The sequence below is a fragment of the Macrobrachium rosenbergii genome, chromosome 11 (genome assembly GCF_040412425.1).
Source record: "Macrobrachium rosenbergii isolate ZJJX-2024 chromosome 11, ASM4041242v1, whole genome shotgun sequence".
In the NCBI taxonomy this organism is placed as follows: Eukaryota; Metazoa; Arthropoda; class Malacostraca; order Decapoda; family Palaemonidae; genus Macrobrachium; species Macrobrachium rosenbergii.
The window spans coordinates 31,742,861-31,768,098 of record NC_089751.1 but is presented as its reverse complement, the minus strand read 5'-3'; the positions used below and the strand labels follow the sequence as shown (position 1 = coordinate 31,768,098).

The window sequence follows — 25,238 nt, the reverse complement described above, 5'->3', positions numbered from 1 at the left end:
TATACACAGGCATATATATATATATATATATATATATATATATATATATATATATATATGCATACATAAATGATATATATATATATACACATATACAATATATATTTATATATTTACATATATATATATATATATATATATATATATATATATATATATATATATATATATATATATATATATGTGTGTGTGTGTGTGTGTTAGTGTGTGTGTGTGCGAGCGCGCGAGCGTAAACGAAGCATTGAATTTCACTCGTTCCCTCAACACACTTCTCTGCCCCTATTATTTTCATTACAAGCACAACATCCTCTCCATCGTACAATAAAAACTAACGACCCATTAGCACCAATTCATACGAGGGATGTAATAATCCTCCCATAATTGCCTCTCCCCCACCCGCCAACCCCTACCCATCCAGAGCCGCTGATTACTATTATGAAACTTACACTTCAGAGACTTGAAATGCAATGTGATTTTTCCTCCTCCAAATATTTCGTGTCTACACGGAAATTTCCAGAGAGAGAGAGAGAGAGAGAGAGAGAGAGAGAGAGAGAGAGAGAGAGAGGGGGCGATGCAATCTGACCTTCTAATATATTGTGCATTCAGGTTTGTGTACACAGAAAGAGAGAGAGAGAGAGAGAGAGAGAGAGAGAGAGAGAGAGAGAGAGAGAGAGAGAGAGATGCTTCTGATCAATTTCCGGTGCATATTTTATGTTTAATATAAAAAATATTTTCATATTTATTATCTCTTTTATGTGTACCTACTTTTCCTGGTATAAATATATCCATCTCTTTGACCTTTTTCTTCTTAAAGGGAATTATAATTATATGTTGTTCTTCACATGGTGGATTCGATCCCCCGAACAGGGAGAGCCAAGGACTTCAGTGACGACTCTCACCACTAGGCTGTCAAGAGAGGTATGTCATTATATTGATAGCGACTCTGCCATACATATCTCCGTCGAATGCAGGTATTTGTATTTAGCGTCGGCGTGAACCTACCTCCACCACGACAGCCGGTTGCATGGTCTATATTTGGACCGTGGCCGGTTGGTATGCTTGAAACAAGTAGCCATTTATGAATTTTCAGCACATCACTGCGACATCTATATATATATATATATATATATATATATATATATATATATATATATATATATATATATATATATATATATATATATATATGTATGTATTATATATAAATATATATATATGCGCGCGTGGGAGTGTATGTATGTGCATGTCTCCGTTGAACATTCCTGAAAAACGCATTTCGTTGCTTAACCTAAAAAAAGAGCAAAAGTCGGGCAACGCCAGACAGCCGGCTTCTCGTAGACCGGAAAAATAGCGGGTATCGGAAAAGATTATCCTCAAATTACTGGTCACAGTTATTTTACTTCTGGGCGCGCGCTCCCATTGGTTGATAGGCCAAGAGCGTGTCCCGGATGTCCCAGAGGGCAGTGATGAGTTTCTCGGGAATTTCTCTCATTTTTGGAGATTTCCTAAGAATGACGGAATAAAATATCGATGCAGGTTAAATGGACTTCATCTTCTCAGGGATTCATGTTTATGATTTAAAGTAAATATACTTAATGAACTTTATTTGTTAATTTTAATTTCGTATTAGACTAATAATGATCGTTTGAGTTTATATATATATATATATATATATATATATATATATATATATATATATATATATATATATATATATATATATATACATATATCATACATATACAAACACGCACACACACATATATATATATGCGTATGTATGCGAATGATGTCAGATTTACGGATTTACTGAACTGTTCTGATTCAAAGCTCTGAATTATTCCAAAGAAAGTTACGCTAGAAAACCAGCAGCTACGGAATAATATTAATCGAAACACAAATGCAAAACAGTCAGGCACGAAAAAGATGAACAACTTTTCAAGACACGGAAGGAATTAAACAGCCCCCAAGAAGTTATTTGCACTTGAGAGCCAAAATTATTTCCTGGCCTTAGGCTTTAAGACTTGCCTAACATGAATAAATGAGCCGCTGAACGAAATGACTGTTTTTTTTTTAAGGGGGGTTGCTATGCGGGCAAATGCTTGATATTAATCTATTGATAGTTTTGAGAATTTAAACAAATGAAATCATTTCCAGTGTCGTTTACGAAACAGCATATACCAGTTAGTGTGAATGTTATAGCTAAATGAAATATAAATGATAAAACACGGTCACAACAATGACCTTCATGTGTAAAAGTACAAAATTCACGCACAAGCATAAGTGAAAGCCTTGGTTTTCGTAGAAGTCAATGAAATAAAGGCAAGAAGTTAACATATACAGTTTCTCCTACGCACAATGTATGTATGTGTATATATATATATATATATATATATATATATATATATATATATATATATATATATATATATATGTATAAATAGACATATATATATATGTATAAATATACATATATATATGTATATATATACATATATATATATGTATATATATATACAGTACATACATATAATATATATATATATAAATATATATATATATATATATATATATATATATATATGTATATATATATATATATATATATATATATATATATATATATATATATATATATATATATATATATATATATATATATATATATATATATATATATATATATATATATATATATATATATATATATATATATATATATATAGATATATAATGTGTGTGTGCATTGTTCTTTAGGAACATCTTCTTTCTTCCTTTTCCTTGTTATGATAAGAAAATGCATATTTCTGGTGTGGAAGTCTACAATGTCTAAAACGTCAACAAGAGTTGGGTAAACAATTATAATTCAGCAGATCTACTAATCTGAGCTGAATGAAGTAACCTTTCACAAAATCTAGATTAAACAAAAATTATGAAGAACACGTTTGAAAAAAATATATGCACAAATTTAATGCCAATGCTTATAACCTTTACACTTGAAAATGACAGACACAGCGAATTAAAATAAAAATTTCACAGAAATTTAAGGCATGGAAATATTAAATAAAATGTGAAAATGTGAAGAAAATAAAATCATAAGTTCAGTAATTGCAAATCCCTTGTATTCATCTCATCCATGGTGCTTAAATAACTGATACATTAATTTCAAAAGGGGAGCAAAGCGGTACATTCTAACCAAATATTTTCCTTACAAAGATAAGCTAATAAACAAAACGAGGTAATTTGGAACAAAGGATAATCTGATACAATGAAAGGCCATGGAATTAAAAAGCCATTGAATTAGACATTGTTCACTTCGGGATAAATCCAGGATACTTCGCATTCAGAGGTCTCTCTTAAGAAGTTTGTTTTAAAGAGAAATGGAAGCACTAAATTTCCATTTACGATGGTTGTGTGCATCTGCTACAGGTATAAGACAGTGAAAAAGTTTTGGTACAATGAACATTCCCTTCCTGCCCGAATCTGCAGAACCGCAATGGAGGCTGCAGTAACAGAATACAAAGCCGTTATTTCTGCTCTGCTTTTACGCGCATACGCACGCACACACACACAGTCTATATATACTATATATATATATATATATATATATATATATATATATATATATATATATATATATATATATATATATATATATATATATATGTATGTATATATATATGTGTGTGCATGTGTGTGTCCTACCACTAACTCACAATTTTGACATGAATTCACACGTCTATTTTTTTTTATAATCTCAAATGCCCCTTAATATAGAAAGGAACTTACCTTGCGCAATAACAGACACCCAAATATGCATCTGCCCGGACAGGATGCGAACCTATGTCAATTGGTCAAGTGGCAGAGATTCCCAAGGAATTGATTTGATTTTATGAAATTCAGGCTGCCAATCCAAGCATCGGATCACTTGCGACCAGTCAGCGTTTAAGACAAAAAAAAAAAAAAAAAAAAAAAAAAAAAAAAAAAAAAAAAAAAAAAAAAAAAAAAAAGGGGGAGTTGGAGTGGTTAGACAGCAATAAAAAAAAATCCAGAAATTAAAAGAGATGACGTACAAGGCTCTAAAGGTGGAACTGCGAGAAAGCCTCACAGTTTCACTAAAAAGTAATAGGCTAAAAAGTGGGTGCGATTAGAGACCGAAGGGCCACTGCAGACACCCTTTAGTAATGCCTACAGTACACCACGTGAGGTGCACTGATGGCACTACTCTCCTACGAGTAATGTATCAAACAGAAGTAAGCTAATTTCAACTCTCATGCACATATTTCTAATTTCTATCGAATTAGGGATCTGTTATTAAAACCGGAATCAACCACTTCCAACATGACAGCTAACTGCTAAATCTGTAACACGTAGACTACTGCATAGTATTTTTCACTAATTCACACACACACACACACATATATATATATATATATATATATATATATATATATATATATATATATATATATATATATATACATACAGTATATACTGTATATATATATATATATATATATATATATATATATATATATATATATATATATATATATATATATATATATATATATATATATATATATATATATATATATAATGTACGCATATGTACCTATACTTGCGTCGAAACTCCTTAAATATAAGAGTCACGTGGGCCGACTTTAAAGATACACGAACACTGCCCAACAAAAAAACAAATCAATCAATAAATCAGTGGTAGATTAAAAAGAAAACTAACTAAACGAACGAAAAATAATTATCCAGACTTCTCACTGAGAATAAAACAGCGTATAAGATGCAATATCTTTAGAAAAGGTCGAGGAGGGAGATTACCTCACCTGAGAGGAACACCTGCTGACCAGAGACAATCTTCAATCTCCCCTTCAATATGCCTGCATGATGATTACCTGATTCCTATCTCTACGGCAAATCTCTCTTTTATTCAGGGTGCAGCACACGTAAGCACGAGGTGTGTTTCCTCTCTCTCTCTCTCTCTCTCTCTCTCTCTCTCTCTCTCTCTCTCTCTCTCTCTCAATCAATAAAATGTTAGTTTATTCAAAGATGCATTCGTAATTCAAACAGGGTTTAATTGCACAGTAGTTATGAAGTAATGATGAGATGAAAAAATATTAATAAATACTTTAATAAACATTATAAGGTGCGCGATATATAAACAAATGATGTCTTTCCCTTTTTCTCTCTCGTCTAATATTAATTACTGTATATACGTATATATATACACACACACAATATATATATATATATATATATATATATATATATATATATATATATATATATATATATATATATATATAATATTTATATATACACACACACACACACAATTCATATATTCACGGATATCAAGCCAAAATATTGTTTTTTTATCGAAATCACCATTCCTTGGGAATATCTTACACACAAAAGGAACTTTAATTGATATGTGCTTCTTCGCCGACCAAGAAAAAAATTCATACATATGTATGAATGTATATCAAATACTTCAAAACGCAAACGACAACAAAATCAATTATTATTATCAATATGCTATATTCAAATTATAGGGCTTTTGGCTTATTCGTCCTCAACCTCCTCCCCTCGTAAAAGCACACCCCGGGTTCATTTTCATGAAGACGCGAGGCGCCCTCCACCTCCAGTAACAGAGGCATAAAATCAGATAAGGCTTCACTATTTCCAAAACCGTGGCGCCATTACGGGGTCTTGTCAGCCCTGGGGCTAAAACAAAGATTTGGTTCAACTTCCATTGCGACGCAAGGCAGCATTTCTCGAGCTGCGTTCAAGAACCGGATAAAGGGAACGTGAAACGTTTGTTTTTCTGTTCGGTCGTGCTTGTGAAGATCTTCAGCATTATTCATTATCTTCGTTATTACTGATTTTATTATGAATTCATAACTTTCAGAATCAACATCAAAATATACCGTGGCGTGAATGAAGCATCAATAAATGGTGGAATATTCCGCATACCTCAATGAATGATCCTTTTTCAGGTTATTAAAGACTCCGATTATGATTTTAACACTGCAGTGGAACGCTACTACGCCATAAGTATTACCACCATAATTATCATTACTACCAATACAAATAAACCATTAATAAGATAAATGATAACCGCATCAAAAAAACATCGACGATCATTATCATAAAAAGGTAAGAAATTCACAACGTCGTGAAAAATTGGTGTATACTAAAAATCCACAATAACATAAATGAATTGTATTATTTATAAAAGATGAAACAAAGACTTTCGAACACCTGAACGGTGTTCTTCCTCACTGTTTACGTTAAAGGCTTTTAACGTAAACACTTGGGAAGAACGCCGTTCATGTGTTCGAAAGTCTTTCTTTTGCCTTTTATATATAGTGCAATTTATTCATATACGAGCTTGCTGGTGCGCGCTACGCTGCGCTGGAACCCGGCGCTGCCCGTCATGTCTCACCTATCCTCCGGATTCCCAACCCCGGCCCCACCCGGGGCGGATAAACAGGTTTGAAGGAGGAGGGTGGATGTGTCATGTCTCCCCTTCCCTCCCGATCAACTAACTACCCCGACCACAGCCGGGGCGGACAAACAAGATCCGCTAGGATTTTATTAATATAGATTTGTGGATTTTTATCATACAACAAAAACAACAACAGCAATAATAATAATAATAATAATAATAATAATAATAATAATAATAATAATAATATAGTTATTAGGATAAGCACATCTTTATCTCACCAGTAATTTTATTGATAGACAAAACAGGTTTTATCTATATGTTCAGATGTTATCATAACCATCATCATTATTATCTATATATTCTATCCCATACAACAAAGAGGTCAGGCTGAATTAAGCAGTAACGCTATGTTGATTTCAGATATCATATATTAGCATCTCTGCTCCATACAATTAATAATTTCAGTCCAAACTCTGAATACTACTGCAAGTGATTAATTTAAATTTTATTATATATATATATATATATATATATATATATATATATATATATATATATATATATATATATATATAAATTTAGATAGATAGATAGAGAGATAGAATAAATAACTTAGGCCGATGGCCAAGCGTTGGCACTCACAGTATAAGGTCATTCAGCGCTGAAAGGAAAATTGAGAGCAAGCGGTTTGTAAGGTGCAACAGAAGGAACACCTTGCAGTTGCACTATAAATTTTTTGTTAGAAGAGGGTGGAAAGTAAGATGGAAAAAAGAATAGGAAAGGAGGTACAGCACAAGGAATGAAAGGGGTTGCAGCTAGGGGCCGAAGGGACACTGCAAAGAACCTTAGGTAATGCCTACAGTGCCCTGCGTGAGGTGCAATGACGGCACTAACCCCCCCTACAGGATATATATATATATATATATGTGTGTGTGTGTTTGTGTGTGTGTGTGCACGCGCGTATTCAAAGAAAAACAACTGTATAATTCATTATTAATTTAATTACAAATGGGTTTTAATTAGTATACGTTTCAGTAGCGAAGAGGCAATTGCCTGATTAGGCCAGTGACTTACTGAGTAATGAAGAAACTCAATCGCAAGCGGTTAAACCAGCCAATTTACACTTCTTTCTTCCAAAGGTAATAAGACACCCAGGATCTACAGGGGAGGGGAGAGAGAGAGAGAGAGAGAGAGAGAGAGAGAGAGAGAGAGAGAGAGAGAGAGAGAGAGAGAGAGAGAGAGCGAGTTTTATAACTTACAGACCGGGGTATACATAACTTACATTTTAACGGAACAATAATTCACTCATCTGTTATTTGACTCTTACCTTCTTTTGAGAGAGAGAGAGAGAGAGAGAGAGAGAGAGAGAGAGAGAGAGAGAGAGAGAGAGAGAGAGAGAGAGTCCTACAACTTATAGACCGGGTTGTACAAAATATACATTTTATCGGAACAATTATTCACTTACACTGTAATTTGATTTTTCTCTTCTTGAGAGAGAGAGAGAGAGAGAGAGAGAGAGAATACATTCTTTCAACTTATATAAACTAGAGTTATAATATGCAATTTAATGGAACAATAATTCACACATCTGATATTTGATTCTTCTCTTCTTTATAGAGAGAGAGAGAGAGAGAGAGAGAGAGAGAGAGAGAGAGAGAGAGAGAGAGAGAGAGAGAGAACACATTCTTTCAACTTATATAAACCACAGTTATATATAATGTACAATTTAATTGAAAAAAAATTCACTCCTCTGTCATCTGAATCTTCTCTTCTAGAGAGAGAGAGAGAGAGAGAGAGAGAGAGAGAGAGAGAGAGAGAGAGAGAGAGAGAGAGAGAGAGAGGCAACGTCTGATTTCACGCTGGGCGCAGATCATCTCTGGTTTACTTCATCATCATCATGACATCATTGATTTTATTTACCGCATCTTCTGTTCTTCTCCTGGCAACTAGTCTATCTTTTAACTTCCATTTCAACTGAATTAATCTGCTTCACTTACTTTTTTCTCAATAACCCTATTCTAGTTTATAATAATAATAATAATAATAATAATAATAATAAATAATAATAATAATAATAATAATAATTATTATTATTATTATTATTTTATTTTTATTATACAAACGAAGGACAAACAAACTCGTACCAAAATATATGATTTTCGAGATTATAATCTTTACCAATAAATTTTCATCACTCATACTTTTAATTTTTCTCATCCTGTACTATTAATAATATATTACTTACATGATATAGAAACCCACGCATGAAAAAGGTAAACTAAAAATATTATCATAATCATCATTAACAGCACAAATAAGAGAAGCCTTTCGTGGAAAAACCTGGTCTTTAAGTAACTGTCAGAAAACAAAAACGAACGTTTAGTCCCACTCTTTACTGAAGAGATTTGAACTTCAAAGAAAGTTATCAAAATTCTAATTTACAAATTGAGGAAACATAACACGTGATTATCATTTTAGGTCTTAAATACTGACGTCTTTATGCAGACGTCGAGACACGTTGATATGCATGGGACTACAAACTCTTTTTCCTCTTTTGGAAACTTACCATTATTACTATTATTATCATCAGCATTATTATTACAACCTTCCTTTAAGTTATAGCTCCCTTTGCGTTACCACAATTACAGTTTTTAACGATTTTTTTCTCTCTCCTTTTCTTCATATTATTCAGACAAACTTCCTCTATGATTTCCAACCTCTAATTCTTACTTGCTCTTGTTATGCCCAATTTATTCCCCTCTTCCACCTTCACTTTTTTTTAATCTTCCTGCCTCTCATCCTCATTTGTCTGTCTGATTTTAATGGATAAATACTATGTCAGTTATCTCACGAACCTCTAATACCAACTAATTCAGAAAACTTTCGTTTTTACTCTTTCAAATTTCTATCTTACCTACTTTTTCTATATTTGGAACAAATTCATGTTAGATATATCATGCTACACTTCTTATTACACTACAGTGAAGTGTAATATGAAGTAATACACTTTTCCTTCTTGTTTGTTTTTTTTTTTACACGTTATTCTCACGACTCCCCAGACGACATCACTCACTCTAGACACAAATAGACAGAGAAAAGATTTCATAATGAGAAAATAGATTTCTGAGGAAGATAAAACAGATCTCCAAGAATTCGTCATGAGCTAATTTGTCTAATACACGCCTGCATAGCACTTGCAAACATTCCAGCTTTCTGCGATGATCAATATTACAGCCTACCGAGTGTTCACAACTTTCTCTCTCTCTCTCTCTCTCTCTCTCACACACACATATATATTACATATATGTAATATATATATTATACACACACACACACACACACACACACACACATATATATATATATATATATATATATATATATATATATATATATATATATATGATATATATATATACAGCGATAGATAGATACACATAGTTGTTTCGTACATACTCATTTTTTGCACACACGTATAAGTAATAAATACGAATTATGCACTATAATATATATATATAGCACCACAAATACATAATTTGTCATTTATATATTTCATGGTTTTCTTTCTCTCTAATTTAAACCGCTGAGCATCCAAAGAATTCCCACATCTTTTGCCAATAATGTAAATAATGACTTTATCACCGAAAACATCCTTTGCCGTTCTTTCTTTCATTGCGTTCGTTTCATTATAGTCTCATTTCTTCCTTATCGTCTCGTTTCTTTGCTCATCTCCCCACAATTTTGTAATCTCAATCACTGTAATTATCGTATTCCTACTTCTTCAACCAAGTTAATTTCAAGTGTTTCCGGTTTCTTACCATACCTCACCAAACGCTAATCACTACTACCAACCCTAAGCATGAGCATTAACTGACAGATTAATGTGATCGTCACATCACAAATTTTAGTGGGAGAGGAATTTTTTTTTTTTTTTTTTTTTTGGGTAGCGAGAGACAAGAAAGCTTTTGTAACAAAGACTATTCACAAATTGTCGGCGAAGATTATCTTGTCAGCGTTTCCTCAAGACGCTGAATAACCCCCAGTATTACTTTGGACTATTTTCCGTGAACACCAAACATCAAGCCTTGCAGCAATTGGCACTACATCATGACTTAGAAGTTAACTGAGAAGAAAATAACAAAACTATAAAAAGCAAGGTGACTTAGGAGTCAACTGAAAAGAATATAACAAAACTTTTCATTAAATGACGGTGTACGTAAGACGCAAGTTAATAACAAAGTAACAGAAATTAACTACTACCGAAAGTCAGTGTGTCTTAGGAATAAACTGATAAGAAAACATCAAAATATAAACTAGCAGGAGTATTCTGGTAATAATCTTACTGTTAATACTTCGTTGTCTTTTCAATTTACGCCCAAGTCACACTGACTTTCGACAAGAGTTATTTTGTTTTGTAACTTATTATCAAATTACATTTTAGTCACACCGACATTTGATGAAAGCTGTTTTGTTTTTAGTTTTCTGTTAAAAAAAATTATTTGTGCCGGCTTTGTCTGTCAGTCCGCACTTTATTCAGTCCGCACTTTTTCTGTCCGCCCTCAGATCTTAAAAAACTACTGAGGCTAGAGGGTTGCAAATTGGTATGGTGATCATTCACCCTCCAATCATCAAACATACCAAAATGGCAGCCCTCTAGCCTAAGTAGTTTTATCTTATTTAAGGTTAAAGTTAGCCATAATCGTGCTTCTGGCAGAGATATAGGATAGGCCACCACCGGCCGTGGTTAAAGTTTCATGGGCCGCGGCTCATACAGCATTATACCGAGACCACCGAAAGATAGATCTATTTTCGGCGGCCTTGATTATAAGCTGTAGCGGCTGTACAGAAAACTTGACTGCGCCGAAGAAACTTCGGCGCATTTATTACTTGTTTTCTTTTCAGTTCACTCCTCACCCATCCTGTTGTTTGTATGTTTCATTTTCTTCGCAACTGCCTTCTGAGTCGAAGCTAGCTATTATTTTGTCACTCCTCTCCATTCACTCCAGTTATATTTCGATGCTGCCTATTGTTTAGTTAAGTTTCTTGGCAATTTACACCTGAGTTTCGCTTTTATTTGATAATATTCATCGTTTTATTTCATTCTTATCGATTTATTCATGCTACACTGATGTATTCGGTGACGTCCCTTTTAAGTGTACAAAACGAGAACGGAGATATCCTTAGCTCTTGGTGGTCAGTAGTCTGAAGCTGCGCTCGTTGTCTGCGGCTTAAACAGGATTCAGACCATGTGGCAATACTCAGCTGAATTGGGCATTTTGCTCCTTTAGTTCTCTAACGTAAACAATTTTACTGCCGAGGGGACTAAGCGACATGCCGCTTTAGAAACTTGAGAGAGAGAGAGAGAGAGAGAGAGAGAGAGAGAGAGAGAGAGAGAGAGAGAGAGAGAATATATAATTATTTTCATGTACTATCCTCTCGTTAAAAAGAACTTTATCACGAGAGAGTCTTAATGACTAACTACTTTTTTACCTCTCTCTCTCTCTCTCTAACATTCACACGCACAAAAACACACCATTAATTAATTCATTATATCTAACGCTATGATGTGGTGTATACTCTTAAAAAATTGAATTCTAAAGTGATATATGACTTCTCAAGATACACACACACATATGTATATATATGTGTGTGTGTATGTATTCATTTATATAATAATGATTGAAATACATCAGCACTTAATTGTTTTCAGTCTTGATGGTTAAGTTTCTAATTGTGTCCACTACATTTGAACTAATTGGGAAAACAATCTGTTTCACCTAAAACGAACGACAGCCTGTAGTGTGTTGCCAAGACTGAAGTTGTCTACAAGAAAAGATCTTCACGGTTTCGGTTATAAGCTAAAGCCGGACTTTCCCAGTATCCAAAGGAAACTGATCCATTAATTCTCCATATATCTCACCTCATTAACCGTTTCATGTAAGCTATAATTTCTCTCTCTCTCATCTCCCCTCCTTGAATTTCCTCATTTTCCGGTCTGCTTCCCTTTCTGTGCGTTCTTCTTCTCCCAGGGATGACGATAATTAGCTTGGATCTGGTGCGTGTTCAAGAACCGCCTTCAGTGTAAAAAAAAAAGAAAGAAAAAAAAAGAAGGCATCTCCAGACGCCAAGGGTAGGTCACCAAAAACCCTGACTTTTTTCAGAGACGAATGGCTCAACATATAAATAAGAAGAAGAAGAAGAAGAAGAAGAAGAAGAAGAAGAAGAAGAAGAAGAAGAAGAAGAAGAAGAAGAAAGTCTATTATTAGTATGCTTCTTTCATTTTTCTTTCGCTTTCCGAAAGCATTCATTTATATATAAAAGTTTGGCTACATTTCTCTATCAGCTTCAGCGTCACCGTTCGCTATTAACGTTGAATTTATGGTTGTTGTTCAGTTTTCGTCTGCGTTAAAGACTGTCTTCTCTGTTACCATCCAACAACTGCTGCTGTAATTAGTACACTTTCCGTCTGAAACTTGAGAGGAAAAGTATTTCTCTTTTTTCATCAGTGCTATAATTATCTCCTCGTGTTCCTTCAGTACTCTGATATTTTAAATATTGTAAATGCTTTATTATTAGGGTGCTACATTCACGTGAATGTGTAAATACACGGTAATTACAGCCAATGCTGCTTTATTCATAAAGATTTGCCACTAAGTAAACCTAGAACCCTTTCTGTTCCTTTCTGAAACTATTTCTGCGCAAGGTTATCCTCTCTATCGTAGTTATTCATCTGTTTATTTAACTGGTATGTCTGTCAATCAAACTCCCTTCTAATCAGGGTCACGGCTTGCTACAGGAGTAATTATGGACGGCAAGGAAAGCAGCGGAATTTAAAAATACCTCTCGTCATCTTTTGTGACAGGTCACGCTCCAGGTTCCACGGGACGTGTTGCAAACCTGTATACATCAGGAAATGTGACAATGTAAGGAGTTACATTTACTATATGTGGGTTCAAATTCGCCAAGGACTGGCTGGGATTACGATATCGGCGTCGATGTATAATTAAAGTAAATAAAAAATTAAAATTTTCGAAATATCTTTACCTAACCAATAATCTCTTTTATGGAAATAGTTTCCTTGAAATGCAGAAAATGAGTTCGTTTTTTCCTTTTTTTCTATCGGCAATTCTGATAAATGCAGCTTCATATAAAATATTAAATTTCAGTTTTAGTTTACCAGCATCCAATTTCACATATTTTTTAAAAAAAAAAAAAAAAAAATTGGCTTGAAAAAATCGACCCATCCATGGGACCTTTCTGCCGACTTTTAAACTACTTTCAGTAATTCAATGGTCATATTTTTCTCCCCCTCCTTCCCTTCCCTTGCCCGTCCTTCTTTCATCGTTTCTATTAAAGGACTCCCGAAGAGATCCTGTACACGGATGCCAAGGATGCCACCAGAATCAATTAGGATTTGCCACCGGGCGTCTCTAATCTGACCTCCTCAGAGGGATCGTGAATAAAATCCCTTTCACCATTTTTCCCCATTGCCTGATAACATCCTATCTCTCTCTCTCTCTCTCTGATCTATTTCCTTGGTCATTATTTGTACCACCAGTTGATTATGAGAACCCATCCAAAGGCTGGGCTCACACAGAGGATCCCAAACCAGGTAGTAATTCTTTTCGAATCTGTTGATTTATTTCATCCGACACCAGATTACATATACCAATCAATCACAATCAATCAATCAAAGTTTATTTTCTGACCTATAAGTCGACTTCGTAACAAAGGATGCTTACGTGAATTTTCTTTACACTTATAGATTTCTGAGAATGGAATTATCCTAGGATCACCACAGCCTATTAATATACGACGCCTATTTGACGTTACGCTACTGTGACTTATCTCTCGAGAGAAGTATAGAGAGATTTTAATTAACAAATAAGAGTATATACACAGATCTGTATACATGCAGAATTTTCAGCACTGTATTATCCCCCGACCAAGACAGCCAATTAAAACAAGACGCCTCTTTGACGTTACGCTACTGTGATTTACCTTCCGAGATAAGTATGAAGAGAGTTTAAAAAGTTTTGGTTTCAATAATAATATAGAAGAAAACGAGCGTATTTACAAGGGTTGAGACGAATTACTTGCTGGTAATAGTCACGCAACCGTATTGGCAATAAAAAAACAAGTAAAAAATGGGCCGAAGTTTCTTCGGCGCAATCGAGTTTTATGTACAGCGTATAATGCTGTATGAGCCGCGGCCAATGAAGCTTTCAGCAACGGCCCAGTGGTGGCCTTTCCGATAGCGTTGCCCAACGCACGATCATGACTACTTTAACCTTAAATCAAATAAAAACTACTCAGGCTAGAGGGCTGCAATTAAGTATGTTTGATGATTGGAGGGTGAATGATCAACATACCAATTTGCAGCCCTCTGGCCTCAGTAGTTTTTAAGATCTGAGGGCGGACAGAAAAAGTGAGGACAGAAAAAGTGCGGACGGACAGACAAAGCCATCTCAATAGTTTTCTTTTACAGTAAACTTCAGAGCTACATCTCTTCAAATCCTTAAGCTAATACCAAAATTCTAAACGTGAAGAGAGAGAGAGAGAGAGAGAGAGAGAGAGAGAGAGAGAGAGAGAGAGAGAGAGAGAGAGAGAGAGAGACTAATGAAAGCTAATAGGGTAAATACGGTATATGATTGCAACCGGCGCCAAGCACATACCATTGTAATTCAATCCAGGTTCAGGGGTACGACCTACAACTATATTGATGGCACAGAATAGTTCCCAATGACATGTTCGGCACCGAACTGCAATGTATAATGTGCAAGAGAAATCCGATCCGCAGCCACCTTAGTCGATGAAACGTTCACTGAACAATAGTACTTATAATCCCAATGCATACAGCTGAGAGAAAACTTCGGTCTTTACACGAAAAAAATGATAAACTTTTGTCAGTTGGTTTTATACCACTTTGTTACAAGGAGCTCGACGAAATCCAGAAGCCTTTGGAGTACTTCAGCTTTTTGCCTTTTCCAAAGATATGACTTGAGTGAGTGCTTGTGTAGTGCTGGAAGATCCCGGCGTGAAATCGAATCTTCACAATAATACAAATGCAATTCTATGTTAAGCTCGATTGTCATCAAATAATGCAGTCTAGATTCAACTTCCGGAACTAATGCGGTGCACATATTTTACATAAGTTACAAGGTTCAGAGTGCATGTATGTGTGTATGTATGAATATAAAATATATATATATATATATATATATATATATATATATATATATATAAAAATGAATATATATATATATATATATATATATATATATATATATATATATATATATATATATTACATATTTATTATATAATACATACATTCATACACACACACACACACATATATATATATATATGTATGTATATATATATATATATATATATATATATATATATATATATATATATATATATATATATATATATATATATATATATATATATATATATATATATATATATATATATATATATATATATATATATAAGGATGAGCCTCAGAAACAGGGGATGTATAAGTACAGTGATCCATCTATGAGAAGTCGAATCTTGAAAAAAAGTTTGTTTTACTCTGATACAAACAACATGAAGAATTGATAAGGTTACAAACCATTATTTGTAGAAGCAAAGTTCATAAGGCTGACGTCAATTGGGGGGGGGGAGAGAGAGAGAGAGAGAGGGAGGGAGAGTAATGCAAATTTTTTACATGTATAAGACTAATTATATGCTATACTTAAACTAATGGAACACATGTCAAAACATAACGTAGTAAGTGTTAGTCATGAGAATATTAAATGCAATCCTAGCTAACAAAAAACAAGCAAGTTCCTTATAGCAGTACTTCTAAAAGCATGAGAGAGACGGATGTTTTATAAATAGGGACAGGGCACTAAGGCATAGAGATCTTGCTAAAGTGCGTGTTTCCATACTGAACGCCTCAGGGTTTCACCCAACCTAAATATGATATCTGAAACTGCGTTTGTTCTCGGACAAGATAAATGAACACAGAGGCTAAGCTTTGTTAGAAATACTACGAAATATGGACGTTATATATATATATATATATATATATATATATATATATATATATATATATATATATATATATATATATATATATATATATATATATATATATATATATATATATATATATATATATATATATATATATATATATATATATATATATATATATATATACATATACAGATAAATAGAAAAAATTATTTTAAAAGGATAACGGATACTATAACAGAAAATGAAATGGTGCAAAACAAGGCCCTGTAGTACGCCGTATGAGGAACCAAAGAACTGCAACTCCCTTAATAAGGTACAAGAAATAATTATGTAATGGTCAGAAATCGCATTACCAAGGGGAATAAGAGCAATTGGCATTGAACTTCGCCCCCCGACGTCCCCCCAAAAAAAAAAAAATTAACGAAGAACATTCTGAAACACTTATACAGTTCAAAATCTGATGAACGAACTTTCACAATGAGTAGTGAAGCGTTCACCTAACATTTGATAGGTTCAGGGTTCGCTCCTGGCTTACCATGAACCAGGTTACCCAGCAGTAAATGGGCGAGAGCGTCTGTTAGACTCAAGAGTAAGGGAGCGGGGCTAGCAACCTCACTCCTTAAATCTTGCTGAGCAACAAAAAGGCTGTAACCTTCTGCTAAATTCATTCAATGCCTTAAATCATTCCAGTGTCCTTTCAAGACATGAAAAAACTGCATACAGCATGAAATATATATTCGACAGTGAACATAAATAATATGAAACTATGAAATAAAAGGTAATAATTATAACAAACCTTATAAAACAGTGAAAAATACATCATATTATATGTATTATTTTATAACTGGCATTTAGACGAGAACGTCCCACAATAATCCCCGGATACATTAATCACACTGCTTCTTTATTTCCTAGTATCAATCAATCAATTTTTTTCGATAATTCTTCATTGCCAATCTGCAAAAGAATATCCTTCCTTCTAGCAAATACAACCGCAACTACTGTATTTAATTTACACACTGTAGGGTATACACGCTCCTTCGCGCACGCATAAACAAGTAAAGAATCTGTTGGTAACACTTGTCAAATCTGCATATACAACGACCAATATTCAAAAAAATTGTAACTTCTTTATTGACTAATTTTTTGGATATGATTTCCACTGAAATCCTTGAATCCAAAGGATGAAATGAAACGCTGAAACTTCCTTGAACTCTAGGATTCGAATCTGGGGGAGGAGGAACAGTAGCTCAAGGGTCAGCCACCCACTTTATGACAAGAATAAGAATTTATTTTATACAATACCTATAAAATATATCTAACAATATTTCCACATCCCACTAAGACGTGACGGAAGCACATTCAAATCATTCGAATGATTTTATTCACCCTTATTCCATTAGCCTTAATATTCCTCCTATCCTACTACACGTAAGTTAAGTATACCTTAGTTTAACCAGACCACTGAGCTGATTAGCAGCTCTCCTAGAGCTGGCACGAAGGATTAGACTTATTTTACGTGGCTAAGAACCAATTGGTTACCTAGCAACGGGACCTACAGCTTATTGTGGAATCCGAACCACATTATAGCAAGAAATGAATTTCTATCACCAGAAATAAATTCCTCTAATTTTTCATCCCTACTACACGTAAGAACTTTCTTGTTCTTCCTCTTAAAACTTGCTCTTATGTCCGTGTCCCCCCAAAAGGCTTACCTGTCCTATAGCCGGCGTCATTAAGGTAAGTGGCGAAGGTCCGGCGCTCATGAGTTTGTTGCCACAGCGTCGACGAACAGTTGTCATTGTTAGTGTAGACCTGCAGAGACAGGGAGACAAAAAAACACACAGTATGAGAAACGTAGTTACACCACTGGTTTTTTTAAATATACTGAATTTTCATATAAATTAACACTAGTCCTTTTTGTTTTTATTGTGAAGGTTATTCTAAATTACTTTAGAGAGGCTATCAAGCAACATTTCCGGCTTCTTATAAGTCTCGCCAGATGATTTTGTTCTCACGTGAAAGACAAAAATTGGAGCAATGTAATCTGGAAAAAGTTGGCCAGCTATGAAGAGATCGAGGCATATGGACACTGCAAAGAACCCTTAGTAAGGTATATATTGTCCCAGGAGGTACACTGTAAGTGAAACACACACACACACACACACACAGTATATACACATACATATGTATGTACTTACTTAGGTGCGTTACCTCACAGTATTTGATATATTTTTAAGCAAATATATATACATACATATATATACATACATACATACATCATATTATATATATACAGTGTATATATATAAATATATAAATATATATAACTGTATATATACACACACACACACACACACACACACACACACACATATATATATATATATATATATATATATATATATATATATATATATATATATATATATATATATATATATATATATATATATATATAAAACCACCTCTGCTCAAGACCTAAAATTAGTATCCAGCCTCAAAAACATCAGGCAACAAAGATCGTTTTGTCTTCCGCTCTTAAACCCAAATATAACCGAGCTATTCCAAGGAATACTTTGATATTGGTCGCTATCTAAACTTGCACCGTTATTAAAGACAACACCTGATAGACCGTTCCCGCTGCAGTGGTGGCTTGGCCGGTTACGTATTGATAGTGTCTTTTTTTTTTTGTAATAGAAGCATTTACGTAGAAATCCATGAAAGAAATACAGGGAAAAAATAAGCCTTACTTAGGACAGCCTTTATTCACTTATCATTATCAATCATATCATTAATTTATATATTTCACCTTCATTGCGGCGCTGAATAATCTTGATGGGTTCTAGCGCTTGGTCTTCAAGACCTAAATTTCATAATTAATCATTCAATAATATCGTTTAATTTCTTTTAAAACTAGTGTAAGAAAAGTACTGTAACATGAAAGTAAATAAAGAAACTTGGGAAGTAGGACGACGAATATGTAATGTTACTTATACTTTGCCTAATGTTTATTGATATGAAATTTAAAATATTTTGACAAAATTATCCATTAAATCGTAAAATACATTTTTCGAAGGTTACAAAATCACTTCAATCAAAACTTGTACAAGATCGCTCAAGAAAATTTAGCAAATTAAATATTTAAAATTCTCGTCACGATTCCATATGAAAATTTCCCGCCTTTATCTTAAACAACGCTTAATAACGCCATAGCAATACGAAAGACTCACCTGGCACTATGACTGAATGAGGCTAACCTACAGAGCTAGTAGTATTCCTTTCCAAAAGAGTTTTACTTAATAATTCTTGTATTCAAAGTAGCCATAAGGATAAAACACTCATCACTATCACGCAGTTTATGTGAAGTACCAGAAGACGGCAACACCATGTTTGTTTATTTAAGAAGTCTGCGTGACAGTCAAAATGAAGCTGTGCTACTGAAATCTTAATCTTAAAACAAGTTGTCTTCCATTAATGGAAGGGTGAGAAGGATGTTCAAGGAAGTGTTATACAATTATATGAAAATATATATGATCATTTACAGACCATCATAAATAAGCATTCAGTTTGACATTAGATACAGTATCTATCAGGTGGGCGAGGAAACCTGTGAAATATATTATTAATAAATAATTGCTGGCTTTCCATCCATGAAAAATACCTCACCGTTTGGGCGTAACTTTATTTTTATTATCTTTTTAATCTTTATTTTTAATGCAGGTTTATTTTCAGTTATTTATTAATTTTATAAATTAATTTTATATACATTTATTAATTAAAAGAATAATTTTTTCTTTCATGATGCTATGCATGTGACCCACACTTACATACATACATACATACATACATACATACATACATATATATATATATACATACATATACACATATATGTATACATATATATATATATATATATATATATATATATCTATCTATCTATCTATCTATATATATATATATATATATATATACTGTATATATATATATATATATATATATATATATATATATATATATATATATATATATATATATATATATATATATATATATACCTATTGGACATGCTATTCTTTTACTGCTACATTTTAAAGCTCATGAAATACAATATCAGTGTCGACAATATTCTCGGTAGAAAGCCCTCGTACTCTAGATACAACTTAGGCTGCACATAAAAATACAACAAACTCACTCTCCTTTTTCGAATCCCGAACGCCCATGACTAAAAAAAAAATAATTCCATCGACAAGATTTTACTTCTTTTTTTTAACAAGTCAAGTGGCAGACACAGCCGGCTCCCCTCTTCACGACCACTTCTGGTCCATCTCGGTGTTCTTTCATAATATATTTATCTCAGTTGTCTGGGTGCAATGAATGTAAAAAGAGACATTTTCAGTTCCTTCCGTTATTAGAGTGATATACGGCACCGTTAACAAAGGGTTACATGCATAACTGTTTTTGAATTACTAAACGAATTTGATTACTTTCTAAATGAAATTAAGAATCATTACGAACTGCTATGAACGTATCTAACTAAACGTACTTTTAACTCTATTTTTTTCATGATATTCTTATTCATCCACTATTCATAGGACTGCAGAAATCAAGCCAATTCAACTTGCAAATGTCGCCATATGTCCGGGCTATTCATATTCATCTACCGTTCATAGGACTGCTGTCATCAAGCCGTTTTAACTAACTTGAAAATGTTGCCGAGTCTCTGATAGTAACCTGGCCTAAGTCCGATGTCTATTCACTTCCCTTCATTAGTTAATTGAGAGACCGCTCCTGTGATCACTTATTATTTGCTACTGCCATTTCAATTACGCTAAAAGCCACCAGCTCTCTCAGTTTATTAATGAAAGTCTCGTGTTAATAAGATTCCGGAGGTCCTCTCATTCATTAAGCTGATTACAATATAAATGGAGAAGTATTTAGGCTTGTAGAACCATGTATAACCTTTGACTATCACCAAACCATTCTCTAACATGATGAGGGCTGGTTTCTGAGTAGGTATCTGATCAATCATCCACGGCAGGATGAACAGCTGGTGGCAATTCAAGAATTGTCCGGCAGCAACCACGGTGATCTGGACTACCCATCGTGCTGACCTCTTCGTTAATTGGAAGTAATTACGATTTGATGATCATTAGATCTTTCACGAAGCTTCTATTTGGTAATGTTACTGAGCAACTGAGAACTTTTCGACTTTTCCTAATCCATCACATATCCCATTGGATTAGAATCTGAATTATTAACGAGGGAAGTCTACGTAATCGCGTCTCATAACATGGGGATTCACCAGAGTAATTAATTTTGCTTTTCCTAAAACTCAGCGGCAGACATTCAAATGTTTTCTACCTGCAAATGAAACCTAATCAGCGGTAACCAGCCAACCTAAACAAGTGCAGTGTTACCTTGGTAACTAGAATCTGGATCGCAGAGGGCTGGAATGAACTTCCTCAAATGAGGAATGGAAATTTTATAATCTCATTTTTACAACGCCAAGTATGGAAAAAAAACATTATAAACCTTCACAAAAGCACTTTTATTTCCAGGTATCCACATAAAAATTAAAGCGCAAAAACTATGCAACTCCCAAATCAAGTATTTTAGAAATGATAAAGAATGCACATAAATTAAAGAAGGAAAAAATAAATCTATCATACTTAATCGAAGAGAAATAAAAAACAGTGTGGAGAGTTTTCGTCATGAAGCATAATACACACACACACACATGCATACATACATACATACATACATACATACATACATACATACATACATACATATATATATATATATATATATATATATATATATATATATATATATATATATATATATATATATATATATACACACACACACACACACGTAAGCACTGAGATGATTCACATGGCACCATACGCAAATCCAGAAACCACAGAGCACAACAGTTTCTAGCATAAACCACAAAAAGCATCCCACTCCATCAAAGCAGACCCTAGTGACACCAAGGGGCCGTCGGAGAGATGAATATTGGCACTGGCGATGGGGGTCCTTAATGCAGTTATCATATCCATTCGCTGTGACCTATATTGGCCCTGTAAACCCCGGATGGCCTCGCCTATCGAGGGAGGCTCTCGGATGGAAATAGCGAACTCTAATCTCATATTGATAAAGGTGTCTAGGGAAGGAAAAACATTTTGGTAGGAGGACGGGGACAAGTAGGAAAAGCACACGTAGACAAACTGACAATAAATTGGGTCGCATGTGTTTTTGAGACTTTCGTGCGGGTTTTATGTATGTATGTATGTGTATATATATATATATATTGTATATAATGTATACATATATGTATACTGTATGTAGCCTATATGCATGTGTGTATATACATGAGTAACAAGCCACAAATATCGTTTATAATATCCGATTCACTTTAACTTGGGAATAACTCACACCCAAGGGGAAATTATACATAAATGCTTCGTCCGTGGTAGGATTCGAACCGTTGCACACACACACACACACACACACACACACACATATATATATATATATATATATATATATATATATATATATATATATATACATACACACTCACATACGTACATACATATATATATATATATATATATATATATATATATATATATATATATATATATATATATATATATATATATATATATATATATGTATATATAACACCTGAATAATGTTTACATATCATGTAAAAACATGGCATTCATACTCATACAGAAATTAAAAATGAAATGAATTGCCTGTTAAAATAATCCATGCAGTGTGCTGATTTAATGGGATATTTAGTCAGGTGAGTATTTTTAGATTCAGTTGGCCGTTATGAAACGGGAAATATTTCCTAAAAATGCCCTGGAATTTCTGAGCTTTTAAAAGCTATAAATCTCTCTCTCTCTCTCTCTCTCTCTCTCTCTCTCTCTCTCTCTCTCTCTCTCTCTCTCTCTCCCCCAATATGGAGGAGGTAATGTGAAAAGATATTGTCGAAATATGCAACCCAAAAGGTAAATTATGATTCTGTTTATTTTCAGCTTTCACTTAACTGTACAGTCTCTTTTCTTTGTTAGTTGACGTCCTTAATCCTCCTGTTGCTCGACAAATCAGCACCATTCACCATTTGCAAGATATTCTTTACCTCAGAATTACTTCTACATAATTTCTTCTACTCTTTTGTATTGTATTGTATTAGAACCTGTTCTGCCCCTCTCTACAAACCCCACAAAACGTAGGCTACTGTGGCAGGCTGAAATACTGATGAACAAAAATTTCTTATCTAAATTTTTTTATCTCAGGGCGCCTTGGTCAGTAACAAAAATGACCTCTTTGCCATTAAGTTTCTATAAAACGTGACAAACCCAATTTCCTCTCATCTTCCATTCCAACAGATGTAAAGATTTTTCATGCAGCAATTCTGATGATCTTGATCCGTGAAGTTCTTGTATCCTGTAACCGCTGGCAAGGCCTCTAACCAACTGGGTATTCCAGCGCAGTTATGTAAGTTTACTTAAAGGTTAAAAAACAAGAGCAAATCACAACATTAAACTCCAGATGGCAAAATTTAAAAATATGCGTAAAAAGGGGAAAAAGTGCAAAATACTGTATAGTTTTTAGGATACCGTTCTATAGACTACTGGCCGCAAACCTTTCAATTAAATAGCAAAATTCTTTACTATATGATAACTGAAGTTCAAAGTTTTCACATCTAATCACGTCTTTTAATGCTCATGCCAGACACAACTCCCTCCGTAAGTTGCCACACACCATCCTCGGCATTTCAGCAAGGAAAGGACATATCAGCTGCATAGTTCAACAGCGACAAAACACTTGATATTGACCTTTACTCAGAGCGGAGGCTCGGTCACTTCAGCAAAGCTTATGTTTTGAGAAGGCAGTGCCCATTTATAGCTGTGTCATCCCACTCTTGACCTCTTTTTCCCCTTCTTCATTTGATCTTTCTTCCAGTTCCGGCCGTTTCTTTTCTTCTAGTTCCATGCATTGGAATTCTATTCCTACTTACGTTTTTTCTTGACTTACAACCTTTCTTCCCTTGAGAGGCAAGAGGGCCTCTCATTTTCTCCCACGCTAAGTCCCGCCCTCCTTCAAATATTTACCCTTTTTCTTGTTTTCTCTAGTCTTTACTGAACAGTGGTATGAGATTGCCCGTCCCACTGCTTTAAGACTATTATTTGTCTTACTTAGCGGACGGCTCTATATATATATATATATATATATATATATATATATATATATATATATATATATATATATATATATATATATATATATATATATATATATACACTCGTATATATATACGACTCGGATCTAATTTTTATAGCAGCTGTTATTTTAATTTTAAGATTAATTCCATTTTACCCTTCTTAATAGAGCACTGGTCCTCACATCAAACTGGAATGCCTTTCATAATGAGATTTTATTTCTAGTTAACTTCTTTACAGGTAACTGTTTTCCTTCCAGGCTAGTATATAGAAAGTTAAATCAGTTACTAAATAAGCATTTCTCTAAAAGACCTGAAGTCCTAACAGTACAAAAATGAATTTCTTTGCAACCTTTCCATATATCAGTGACTTAACCTTTCAAAAAGATTTACGAAAATTATTCATGAACATTTCCCAGCCATATCAGCCAAATTAATTCCCAAAAATCCTCTAAGTATTGGCTCTTTGTTTAAGGTAAAGGATCA

At 33.7% G+C, this 25,238-nt stretch overlaps 1 protein-coding gene across 9 annotated transcripts in view; it reads right to left on the bottom strand.

The window, feature by feature from the left end:
* Sulf1 (Extracellular sulfatase Sulf1) overlaps nucleotides 1–25,238 on the bottom strand; it is a 468,168-nt gene that overhangs the window by 107,698 nt on the left and 335,232 nt on the right. For all 9 annotated transcript variants that reach the window (XM_067111459.1, XM_067111465.1, XM_067111463.1 and 6 more), the window contains one exon: nucleotides 18,220–18,319. In XM_067111459.1, coding sequence (XP_066967560.1) covers nucleotides 18,220–18,319 — 100 coding nt within the window. The remainder of the gene's footprint in view (nucleotides 1–18,219; nucleotides 18,320–25,238) is intronic.